Here is a 13,468-nt window from a genome sequence, read left to right on the forward strand (position 1 = left end):
ATAATTAATTACACTAATTGAAAATTAAAAGTACAATATCATAAAAAGTGCTTCAAAATAAATAAAACAAAAATAAAGTGTCGAATATGAATTAAAGTACAAAAAAAACATGATAATATTATAAAAAGTGCTTAAAAAAAATAAAAAATAAATAAAGTGTTGAGTTTGAATTTATCTAACCGTTTATAAATATAAATTTTCTTTTTCGAAAATTTTGTTGGAAAAAAATTCTTTAAAATAAAGTTATATTTTTCTTTATTGCGTACACTGTTTAAATATACGGAATAAATTTAAAAAATGTAATTTAATTTATTCTAAATGTGAGAAAAAAATCTTTGACTAATACTTGCATCCTGTATGCATGATTTACGTAACAATTTATTCATTGTCACATATTTTCATGACACTGGACAATAAATGCTTCACTGAGCGCAAGTAAAAATTATTAAACACACTTTTTTTCTTGCTCTACTATTAATTAAAAGTACAGTTATTTTCATGTGCTTCATATTCAAAAAACAAAAGAAACGAAAAATTTACATTACAATAATAAATAAATTTTTTTTTCAAAAAAATAATTATTAAATCACAATTAATGTAGAAAAATGTACAATACATGTTTTTTTTTAATTTTTATCGAAAAATAATCTAAACACGAGAGATAATTTTTTCTTATCAATTATGTATTTTATAATTTGTTTTGTGTAGTTTACTTTCATTTTATATACTATTACTCACTTTCTGTAAATAAAATATTTCAGTGAAATAATATATCAGGGTAGCCACAAAAATTTAATTTTCTTTTACCCTGAGACTCAGACAAAATTTTGAATAATAATAATTATTATTATTTTCTAGAATGTTTAACTCAAATGCTTCTTTAAATCAATCAGGGTGGTCACAAGTTTCAGTTTATCAGACATTTTCCTGACAATTTACTGACATAAAAATTATTTTCCCTGACAAATTTTTTTTACAGGAAAATATGAAAGTTTATGGAAAATGAGTAAAATTTATGAAATTTAATAATTTCTAAAAATTACAACTATAACAATTCCCGAATTCAATTATTTTCTATAATTTTCAACTAAACTTTATTTCTAAATCAATTATTTTAAATAATTTTCCGTAAGTTTTTTGATAATTCAATTATTTTAATACGAAAATTCAATTTTTTATAATAATTGAACTGTCATGTTTTTTTCTTCAGTTTATTCAGGTATAATATTTTCAAAAAATAAAAATAATAAAATGTTTGAAGAATTTGAATTGTAAATATGACCATGATTTCTCCGAAATTTTAATAAGCCCAAAAATATACATTTTTATTTGCTTTATTCGAAGATAATTAATTCTTAAAAAATTATGATAAAAAAATTCTTAAGAATTAAGTAGTTTTTAAAAATATTTAAGTGTAATTTTTCGAAAACAATTGAATTTCTTAAAAGAAAAATTTAATAATTAATAAATTAAAAATTAGGAATAATTTAATAATTTTCATTTTTAAATTTACGTTTAAAGATTTTTCATTAAAATTTTTGATAACTCAATTATTTCCAAAATTTGCAATTAAAATTCTTCAAAAATTGATTTTCAAAAATTCTTACAAAATACTTGAAAAAAATTAACTATTTTCAATTAAATTTTATAAAATTTCAATTATTTAAAATCTTTTGAATTGCGAATAATTGTATAAAAGATTTATAAATAATTGAATTCCTGTAATATTTACAATTTATACAAATAAATAAATGTTTGCTTAGTATTTTATTACAAAAGTTTTTAAATTATTGAATTCTTTAGGAAAATTTTATTAAAATAGTAGTTATTGAAAATCATTGAATTGAGGAAATTTTTTGAAAATAATTGAAACTTTGCCAAGAATTTTATTAAAATTTTCTGAAAATAATTGAATTTCGGAAAAGAATTTTATTAAGTATTTATAAAGATAATTAAAATTTTGACAAGAATATTTAAAATTTTTGAAATATAATTGAATTTCTGCGAAGAATTTTGTTACTTTTGAAAATTATTAAATTTCTGCAATAATTTGTAATTTATCTCCAAAATTCAATTTCTTTTAAGTATTTTTAACTGGGATTCTTCTATAAATCCATTATTTTTAATAGTTAATTAAATATACATTAAAAAATTTAACTAATTTCAGAAGAATTTGAATTATTAAAATTTTTCTAAAATCTAAGTTCTTTAAAATTTTTAATTAAATTCATTCAAACTTGAAATTTTATAAAATTTCAAATTTAAAACCATTTGAAGTTCATCTATTTATGAAAATTGTATAAACGTAACTCTTTGAAAATTTCAATTAATTTTGAAATACATATTTAAGTAATTAATATATTAATTTTAATTTTATGATAGTTCTTCAAGAATTAAGTTATTTAAAATGAAATTATTGTCAGAAATAGAAAAAATTGAAGGTTTTTTTTATTAGAATTCGTGATAATTTCATAGTTTTGAGTCAAACAAAAAAGACACAAAAATTCAGAATTTTCTTATGAATTCTAAAAATTTAATTTTTTCCAGTACTTTTCATAAAATTCCCTGACCTGTGACAATCCTGTATATTTATCAAATTCCATATTAAAAAAATGTGTTTTTTTGTGTATTATAGTAAATTCTACATGTACTATAGGTATGCAAAGAGAGAAAAGTATTTAATTTCTGATTTCTTTTGTAAGGCTTTTTTTACTGATTTATTATTAGGAATTTAGTTCATTTCATTACGTATACTTTAAAACGACTACGTTCACTTCTGTTAGAAGTATAATTATTGATGTCTGTGTATTACACTTGTTTCAAGTAGACTCATAACAGATTTAATATCAACGCAATAAACATAATTAGTAAATATGACAATAATAGTGAATAATTTAGTAAATTCAATAAAATTTTGTATTTTTATTTCATTTTTTTGCTTTTGAATTAAATTGAATAAAAAATAATTTATCAAAAACAAAAAAAGTAAGTTATTAATAATACTCATTTTTTTAAGAGTCGAGTTTTATACTTAAAGTAAAAGAAAATAATTAAAATTTTACTTTTTAATAATTAAATTGTGGTAAAAATTATTTTCCAATTTAATAATATTGATAATGAGTTTAAAAGTAACAACAGCTGTGAATATGAATATTTATAGTTTGATGCTTGACAAATAAAAATCTACATGAGAATATCGTACCACTATATATTGTTATCATCACAAAGAAGTGAATTTTAAAAATTTCTCAATACATTTTTTTTTCGTCTACAATTCTTAAAATTAGATAAAAGTATTTCGAGTCTGATTACTATTCTTTTCTTATCTACTGTTTTATAATGATACAAAAATACTATATAGTAATATATTAATAGACCATAGAATTCTAATCACGTTTCCTTCATAATGTCATTGAGAAAAATATAAAAAAAAGGTTGTTAAAATTTTACGAGTATATTTATTATTGCTCAAGAATTCTTTAATAGAGAAATTATTTTATTTTTTAAAAATTGTTTGTATTGTTTTACTTATTTGTTTCAGTTTTATTTTTGAATAATAAATATTTTCAAAAAAAAAGAAAAATTTTCCAAAAAATAGAGTAAAAAATTGAAAAAATAGATGTAAAATACCGTTATATATATACTTACACTCGATATTTTGAGTCTTTCATCAATTCATATTCCTCTAAAGCGATAGAACCCATTTTTAATCCTTTATATTTTGACTTCTTGATGAATAATTTGCTTGTAAAAATTGATTTTTGTTATTTACATAATAACGTATAGAATTAAAAAAGACACAATTTAAATTGTCTATCAAATTATGTAGTCACAAAGCACTTAATTCTTATATTTTAATAAAACACGCCACTAAGGCAATGATGTAAACGTGAAGTTTGATTTCTTCATTTAAGATTACTTCCCAATTCCGTATCATTGTTTCATTTTTCTTCTGAATAATAACAATAAATAATTATTGCAAAATGAAAAAATTATTTCTCACTGCGATGTTCCGAAGGCGTTCCTAACCAAACTATTAGGTGTTGACATTGAAAATACAGTAAGTTCAAGGCATATGCCATTAGTGTGGATAAAGGTAACCGAATTAAAATCAACTCCAATGGTCGAAGGCTATCGGGACAATTATCATCTTATTGAAAATTTAATTCACATTTAAAAAAGAATCTTCAGTAACACTTGAAATATTTGTATTTTATGAAATCTTATTTCACTGCTGTCAGAAGGATATTACAAAGTGCGTTTTCCTTTCAATATTATCACTTTTACACAATATATTGTCAATTATATTTAATTTCTTGCTATAGTCTCGTGAAACTACATTTTAAAAAAAACAATGAGAACACTATGGCCTGATGTGTAGTTTTATCATATTCTTGATAATAGTTTTTATGTGCTGTATGTGAGTTTAATATGATATGTATACATACACTATATACACATTAAACAAAGATAATGACGTGGTGGGGATTTAAACTGCTGGGCTGCCCTCTTTAAATTCCCCCCTTTTTTCTATTATTCCATTCCAAAAGAAAAACAGATGTTTTTTTTAATATTTTCTCTTTATTATTAATTGTTTATTATTTTTGAATATTTAGAGGAAATATTTGTATTTCTTAAAAATTTCTCAAAAGAAAAATAGAATAATAAATTGAAAACATAACCTCAAAATTTGAAAATCACTTTTTTGTATTTTGACAAAAGAAATATATTTTTTACTTAACTTTTCCTTTTCACTGCTGAAAGTGAATAAAGAATAAAAAGCAAGTGTTTCAAAATATTTTTTATTAGAAATGTCGAAATTTGTTGACGAAAGTTTAGAAAATTTGAAAAATGTCAAATGTACAGGGTTGGTTATACCGTAAATTCAGGAATTTTCCAAAGTAACTATTCAACCCTCCATAATATTTATTTTTCTTTACTTCTCCATTCAGTTTATTATAAAAAAGAGAAAATAATAAATAAAGAAAAAGAATTCATTTTCTAAAGAAAATAATTAATTTATATAATTTTAATCGTCATAATTCATATTTTGTATAATTAAAAAGAAATTATTTTTCCAAATTTAAAAATTGACGCCTTTATTTCTAACCAAGTTTGCGAACGTAAACAACGGTAAAAGACGTAACGCAGAGAATATAAGTTGAACCAAGTGAAATCTCTTCTGCATTGGCCTAATCAACATGATTAAAAATTAAATAGAATTTTCAATGTTTAATTTAATGTAACTAAAAATTAATTTCATTTAACAATTTGAAACAAGTGAATATTTAGAATTGATTTTTCGATTCTATATATATATATATATATAAAAATTGCAGGGAAAAACAAATGGAAAACAATGAATGCAATACAACGTGTCAGTATCTCAGAGAGTAGAGGAGACGAAAATAATTACAAATTACAAGAAAAAAATGCAATTTAATTTTGGACACAGTTTAACCGGAATTATTCTTCTGGTTAATGAACTCTGTTCCTAACGATTAAATAGTTACTAAACTATGTTACGTCGAAGTAGGTAAGTTTCAATTTTTTTTTCTTGATTATGTAATTGTGTCACATGTTCTTTATTATAAGGAAATCTTTTGTATTATTAAAAATATAGATCATTTTTAGGTATTAAGTATTAGTCATTATCATAATAAAGAGTTATCTTGTGATATCATCTTTTAACCATTAATCGACAAAAGGTGCTTATTGTGAAATGATAAACACTGTACAGGAAATGAAAAAACGTATTTATTATGCTAACGAATATAATTTTTAACTATATAAATTTAGTTTATTTCATCAAAAAATAAGTTTTGAACTTAAGAGAAAAGAAAGAAAAATAGTAAAAACAGAATAAGTAATTTAAAAAACAAATAGAATAATTAATGACAAAATATTATTGCGATAAATGTAGTAAAAATAAATTTAAAATAGAAATATTTTTAGGAAAACGAGAGTTGTGGCAGTTTTTAAATTATTTATTTAAAAAAAAACTAAGAAAAATTCTAATAATATTTTATTTTTTAGGGTGAAATCAAAGCCATTTATTTTCGCTCTGATATTAGGTTCCGTGATTTTATACAATGAATTTATTGTATATGAAATACAAAGTTTAAAGTGGACTTTATTGGAATGCAGGGAATGTGTTCGGGTTTTACTTGTTGCGGATCCTCAAATATTAGGAATAAAAAATGAAAATTATTTTGGTTCTTCTGTGGCGATTTGGGATAGTGATAGGTAAACAAACTTTTCTTTAAATTTAATTTTAATTAATTATAAATTATGTAAAGTTGCCACAGGTCAAGGAATTCAGGGAAAAGAGAATATTGACCAGGGAAATCAAGAAAAGTTAGGAATTTTCATTAAAAGTACTGGAAAAAATTTAATTTTTAGAATTTAAGAGAAAATTATTCTGAATTTTGGTGTCTTTTATTTGCCTCATAAACAATGAAATTATCCAAGAATTCTTAGAAAAACCTTCAATTTTTTCTATTTCTGATAATAATTTCTTTTTAAATAACTTAATTCTTGAATAACTATCATAAAATTATTACTTATAAATTATTTAGTGAATATTTTTACATAAATATCTCAAAATTTCTTGAATTTTAAAAGAATTGCGTTATAATTTTCATAAATAGATGAACTTTGAAAGGTTACAATTTGAAATTTATCAAATTTCAATTTTCAATGAATTTAATTAGAAATTTAAAGACCTTAGATTTTTAAAAAATTCTTGGCAAAATTTCAATTATTTTCAAAAATTTGCCTCATTTCAATGATTTTCAATATCTACTATTTTCATAGAATTACTCAAAAGAATACAATTATTTAAAAATAATTTCAATGAAATTGTACGCAAACATTTAATTATTTTCATAAATAATAAAAATTTTACAGGAATTTAATTATTTACCAATTTTTTATAAATTTATTCGCGAAAATTCTGTTATTTTCATGAATAATGAATTCGAAAATTAATGTAATAGAACACGTTTTTGAGTATCTAATTTATTATTTTTAGAGAAAATCAAAATATTCTTTTGAGTCAGGGAAAAAGTCAAAATTTTGTCTGGAAATCAGGGAAAAGTCAGGGAAAAAGAAAATTTAATTTTTATGGCAACCCTGTTATAAATAATTGCAAAAATGTATTTATTTGTGAGAATTTTCAAATTATGTAGTTTTTGTTTTTGTAAATTTATTTATCGTATTTGACTTTTTCTTTTGTAAACTAATTTTTTTTGTTTTGATAATTTTTCTCTTTTCTCTACAGAAACTAGACGTAGGTGAAGTTCTCAACGTTTATCTTCAATAATTTGAAGTAAAAAATATTTTCTACTCATAAACTAATATTTAAGTTTATAAATTGTTCACTTTTAATATTGTTGATCATAAAATATTGTAAAAAAAATTTTAAGACATAAATTTGAATAGAAAATTAATTTTTCTTTTGAATCATTGATTATTACAAATGTTGTAAACTTCACCAATGTGAAACTAGAGTAATTTTTTTTAATTTCACTCATTAATTTTTAATTTCTCTCTAATTCTCTCTTCTCATCTTTTTTTTCTAAATTGATGTCTAAAATAAAATAATTGTTTTATAAAGGTATTTAGATAAAACATTTTCACGAGCTGTGAGAAGAGCGAATCCTCATGCAATTGTTTTTCTTGGTGATCTTATGGACGAAGGACACATTGCATCTGCTGAAGAATTTGAAAAATATAAACGCAGATTAAATTCTATTTTTTCTACTTCTGAAGATATAATGGTAAATATTATTAATGTGTTTAGAAACAGGAAAATTTTTTTATAAAGTCATAGTGAGTAAATGTTTTTTTTTCTAGACAATAAACAGAAGATTACTTAAAAGTTTCGAATTCTTGGCAAATTTTATTATTTTTTTTAGTTTCCATTTAATTTGATTTTCATTAAATTATAAATACAGTAAAATGAATTTTATTGTAATTTTTTAATATTTTGTTTTATTTATTTTTTATTCCCTTGTTAAGTGTTTAGTTGTAAATATTTTTGGTTCTTGCAAACATGTTTTAAATATCTATTATTAATATATATTAAGAAAACTATATAATTATTTATTTTTAATTTCATAAAATTTAAAAACCTTTTTTAAAATATAGGTATTTTATTAATATTAAACTTACTAATTTAATAATTTTACTAATTAATAGAAAATATACTTGCCTGGTGATAATGATATTGGAGGAGAAGAAGATTCGGTGATGAAAAATATTCATCAAAGATTTAATTTTGCATACACCCAGCCTGATACTTTAGTTTATAAAAGCGTTACTTTTTTCAAGGTAAAAAATGTGATAATATAATATATATTATGTATAAAGTATGAAATTTTTTTTATTCTTATTGAATACATTTTTTTATAGGTCAATAGATTAATTCATGAAATGCCTCTTGCTCCTAAGGATGCATTTTTAAACGATTACGCCGAAAGAAATACAACGAATGTCGTACTTAGCCATATGCCATTACTTTTCATGCCCGGTACTTTTGTTCAGAACGTAAGTATAAATTTTCTTCTCATTTAATTTTTTCAAATCTCTCAGGCCTCGGATATTATGACTTTTTCGACTTTTTTTTTGACTATTTTCAATAAATAATTTACTTTTGTATTTAAATAACTGAATTCTCGTAGAATTTTCTAAAAAAATTGATTTGAAAATGAATTTTAGTTTAAATTTTAGATAATTTTCATTTTCAATTAAATTTTTTAATTGCAAATATAATTTATAAACATTTTTTTCTTTATTTTTAAAAAACTTTAAATTTTATTAAAACAATTGAAATTAAGAAATAGAATTGACGCAAATTATTTCCTTATGAAAATTGAGAATTTTCTAGAAAAATATTAAGAAACGGGAATATTTAATGTTTTTCTTCCCAAAAGAAAAAAATGAGTTTGTAAACAATATTGTTTTTAAGAAATAAAAATTATGCATAAAATGGGTATATTTCCTACTATTTAATAAAAATTTATTATCAATTAACAATTTTCTAGTATTTTTTATAAAGAAAATTTAAATGATAATAATTTGCATAATAATTTAGATCAGCCAAACGAAATTTGTTATAGAAAAAAGCATATACCAATCAAAATGGATATATTTTTTATTTGTGAATCATTATCTTTTTTTACAATTTTCAAGATTGTAATATTATTTTATTATAAATTATGAAAAAATACCTGCATATTTTCGATTTGTCAAATATTATAGTTAATTAATAATAGATTTTATCAAATTTCCATTATTTGGAAATTTTTCAATTGTACATTTAATTAAAGCAAAAAAATTATTTAAAAATATTTTTAAAAAAATTAATTATAAGAATTTCTTTTTTACAATTTTTTGAAAATATTATAATATACCTTAATAACTTTTTAAAATAAACAATTATTATAAAAAATTGAATTTTTGTATTTATATTATAAGTGATTTAGAGATGAAATTTAGTTAAAAATTGTAGAAAATAATTGAATTTTCGAAGGACTATTGTTGTAATTTTTAGAAAGTATTCAGAAGGCTTTAAATTGAAATTTACAAAATTTTATTTCCTGTAGAAAAACAAATAAGAAGTATTTAAATATATATTTAACAAAATTATTCAAGTTTTGAATAATTGAATTTAGAAATCACTGAATTAAATAAAACGAATTTTCCGACTTTTTTTGTTTTTTTAATCGACTAAAGAGACTTTTTTGCGCCTTAAAGTCGATCCGAGACCTATTCTCTTCAATTAACCAAAGAATTTAAAAGTATAGTTTCTAATTTTTGTTTGTAAGATAAAATTATTAATTTAGAATGATTAGACTTTTACTTTTTTTTTAAATTTTTGTCGCAAATAATTTTATAGGGAAAAGAAAATATTTTTTTTTTGTATAAAAATGAATAAAGTTTTATATTTCCAATTTTGTATTATTGAAGAAAAAAATGTTGAAGTTAAATTTTTAAATTTCTTTGATGATAAAGGAATAAAGACAGGCGTAATTAAATTGAAATTGATAATTTCTTGATATTGGGGCTTTTTTCTTTAATTTTCTTGCAGGTTATTAAGGAGTTATCGCCACAAATAATATTCAGTGCTCACGAACATAAAGGAATGCATACAAGTTTAGATACTGCAACAGATCAACTCAGTGAAATTCAACTTTTCCCACCGCAAGAAGTTTCATTTTATCAATTAAGATTGGATTTGGGCGATGTTCACGAAATACAAATACCAACGTGCTCTTATCGAATGGGAACGAAAAATATGGGCTATGGATTAGCGTACATTAGTAAGAATCATAATATTCATAATTATCAAGAAATATAAAATTATAATTTAGCTAAAAAAAGAACTTAAAGAAAATTTTTTACTATAATTATTATATATAAATATTATTATTATTACTATTACGAATTGTCAATTTTTTATAATATTAATATTGGATTTTTTATGCAGATCCTCAAGAGAAGACTTTGGACTTTACAATTTTATGGTTACCAGAGAGATTTGTACTTTTAAATATTTACATCATTGTTGGTTCAATAGTTGCATTTATTTCACTAATAATGATTATCAGTATTCGTAGATCTTCTAATTATATTTCTTATTCTCGAGCTCCTATGTTGTGAACCAAATAATTAACATTTTTCTAAATCATTTTTTTATATAATAATTTAGAAAATCAAAAGTAAAAATTTACTTTATCAAAACTATTATGAGACTAGTGGCCAACTAGTGGCCAAAGTAAAAATTTACTTTATCAAAACATTTAATTATTATGAGACTAGTGGCCAAATCTTGTCGTCTTGATAAAAACAATGTGATAGTTTTTTAAAATTTTTTATACTTTAAAAATAACTTGAAACATTTTTACTTAATTAAGAAGAAAAAAACAAAAAAACAATTGGAATAAATTGTTGATTCCAAAAAAATTTAGTTTAAAAAATTTGTTTTTATTTTTTTTATTGTTAACACAATTATTGAAGTTGTTATAAATTTTTTTTACTTTTTCTATTTATGTTTTCTTTATATTAAATGTGTATTTTAATTACATTAATTAATTGAGACTTGAATAATTTTTTTCGTATATGAACTTTTGTCTAAATTTTTATAAACTAAATAAAATTTGGAAAAATATTCGAATTTTAGATGAATTGTAACAATAATGTTATGTAGAGAATTTAATAGACTATTTTTTACTTCTACCTTTATAAAAGTATCAGATTTTAAATAGAATTTAGTTTATATTAATGATTTAGAGATATATGTATATTTATAATTAGAAATTGAAAATGTTTTTTTATTACAATTTTGAATCTTATGAGGAAGAGAAATCTCATTATGTGTATGATTGAAAGGAATGTTAATAGTTTGTGGTAAAAAATGTACTTTATTGTGTAAAATTTTAGTACTAAATTATACTATTATTTATACTTAATGCAAGTACTTAGAAAACTGCAAGAAAATTAAAAAAGGAAATACACACTGTTAAACATGCAAATTGTGTTTTTGTGCCTAAAAACATTTTTTGAATTCCATATTTTTATTTTTATATTTTATTTTCAAAAAATAGTGGATTTTTTTTACGTTAATTACGTAATATATTTTAATGAATGATTATAGATGGAAAATTTAAAGAATTTACTTATTAAGTACATAATATTCAATATTCTTGTTTATTATTATTCAAAAATTTTAATAACATTTTTCGCAAGAATTTCATTATTCTCATAAATAATATTTTTTAGAGCAATTCAATTATTTTCAATACAATTTTAATGAAATTTCTCGAAAGAATACAATTATTTTTAAAAATATTATTTAAATTCAATTATTTTCAAGAATTTTAATATAAATTCAATTATTTTCGACAATTTTGGTGAAATTCTTTTGAAAAAAACATTATTTTCAAAATTTTTAATAAAATTCCTTAAAAAAATCAAATATTTTCAAAAATTTAGATAAAATTCTTCGAAGCAATTGGATTATTTTTATGAATTCTATAATTCTCCACAAGAATTAAATTATTTTCATAAATAAGAAAATTCTTCGCAAGAATTAAAATATTTACATAAATAGTAAAATTCTTTAAAGTAATTCAAATATTTTTATAAATAATAAAAGTTTTTTGTAGGAATTCAATTATTTTCAATACAATTTTAATAAAATTTCTCGAAAGAATACAATTATTTTTAAAAATATTATTTAAATTCAATTATTTTCAAAAGTTTATAAATAAAAATTCAATTATTTTCAACAATTTTGATAAAATTCTTGTCAAGAATTCAATTATTTTTGTAATAATAAAATTCTTCTCTGAAATTCAATTTAATACAATTATAATAAAATTTCTCGAAAGAATACAATTATTTTTAAAAATATTATTTAAATTCAATTATTTTCAACAATTCTGATACAATTCTTGTCAAGAATTCAATTTTTATAAATTGTAAAATTCTTGTCAAGAATTCAATTATTTTTGTAAATAATAAAATTCTTCTGCAAAATTAAATTATTTCTAATACAATTATAATAAAATTTCTCGAAAAAATACAATTATTTTTGAAAATATTATTTAAATTCAATTATTTTCAAGAGTTTTAATAAAAATTTAATTATTTTCAACAATTCTGATACAATTCTTGTCAAGAATTCAATTATTTTTGTAAATAATAAAATTCTTCTGATAAATTCAATTATTTTCAATACAAATTTAATAAAATTTCTCTAACAGGTTTAATTATTTTTAAAAATTGTAATAAAATTTTTCTAAACAATTCAATTGTTCTTAACCTTTTTAATAAAATTCTTTGTAGATTTCAATTATTTTCAATTAAAATTATTTAAACAAATTTTAAATTTTATTTTTTCGAAATTTAATGAAATTCTTAAAAAAAAAACTAATAAAATTGTTCAAAAAAATTTAATTTTCTATGAAAAATTAAAATTTTTCTTTTAATAATTTTCAGAAAGTTATTCAAAAATAAATAATTTCTAAAGTTCAACAGAATTTTTGTAGCATTTCTAGAAATTAGATATTTTTTCGCTACTTTGGATAAACTTCTCTAAATTTTATGATTTGTTCAATCTGATGTAACTCTGTGATTATTTATCGAAGTTCATAAAAATGTAAAAACAAGTCTAACTCAAAAATTAATTTTGAAAAATAATTGAAATAAATTTTTGTAATTTATTTTAATAACAAATTTTGTTTAGGTATTGAAATAAAACAAACATAAGTTTATTACCCAAAATTGGTACCATTAATACCAAGTGTTATATTTTTTTAAATTGAGAACAAAAGTCTGTTTTATGTCCTAAAAGATTTTCAAAACTAAAAAATGGGTACAATGACTTTTTACAGAAAAAGACTCGACATTAGTTATTTTTCACATTATAAAAATTTTAATAAGTTGCATTTTATATAAAAAA

General features: G+C 20.3%; 2 protein-coding genes across 4 annotated transcripts in view; one reads left to right on the top strand and one right to left on the bottom strand.

Moving 5' to 3' along the window:
• Positions 1-3,781, bottom strand: part of LOC122509109 (protein dopey-1 homolog) — a 62,573-nt gene extending 58,792 nt beyond the window's left edge. For both annotated transcript variants that reach the window (XM_043622902.1, XM_043622901.1), the window contains exon 1: positions 3,649-3,781. In XM_043622902.1, the coding sequence (XP_043478837.1) occupies positions 3,649-3,704 (56 nt within the window). In that variant the 5' untranslated portion in view covers positions 3,705-3,781. The remainder of the gene's footprint in view (positions 1-3,648) is intronic.
• A 340-nt stretch (positions 3,782-4,121) lies between these two features.
• LOC122509110 (metallophosphoesterase 1) lies at positions 4,122-10,941 on the top strand. 2 transcript variants are annotated; one of them, XM_043622904.1, is made up of 8 exons: positions 4,122-4,255; positions 5,340-5,536; positions 6,037-6,246; positions 7,619-7,781; positions 8,203-8,334; positions 8,416-8,550; positions 10,094-10,325; positions 10,493-10,941. In XM_043622904.1, exons 2-8 carry the CDS (start codon positions 5,520-5,522, stop codon positions 10,663-10,665), a joined length of 1,062 nt encoding a protein of 353 aa, XP_043478839.1. In that variant the 5' UTR covers positions 4,122-4,255; positions 5,340-5,519; the 3' UTR covers positions 10,666-10,941. The 2 variants fall into 2 exon arrangements, with proteins under 2 accessions (XP_043478839.1, XP_043478838.1); XM_043622903.1 differs by lacking the exon at positions 4,122-4,255 and adding an exon at positions 5,140-5,242.
• The last annotated feature ends 2,527 nt before the right edge of the window (positions 10,942-13,468 follow it).

The sequence above is a fragment of the Leptopilina heterotoma genome, unplaced genomic scaffold (genome assembly GCF_015476425.1).
Source record: "Leptopilina heterotoma isolate Lh14 unplaced genomic scaffold, ASM1547642v1 Lhet_6, whole genome shotgun sequence".
NCBI classification, from domain to species: Eukaryota; Metazoa; Arthropoda; class Insecta; order Hymenoptera; family Figitidae; genus Leptopilina; species Leptopilina heterotoma.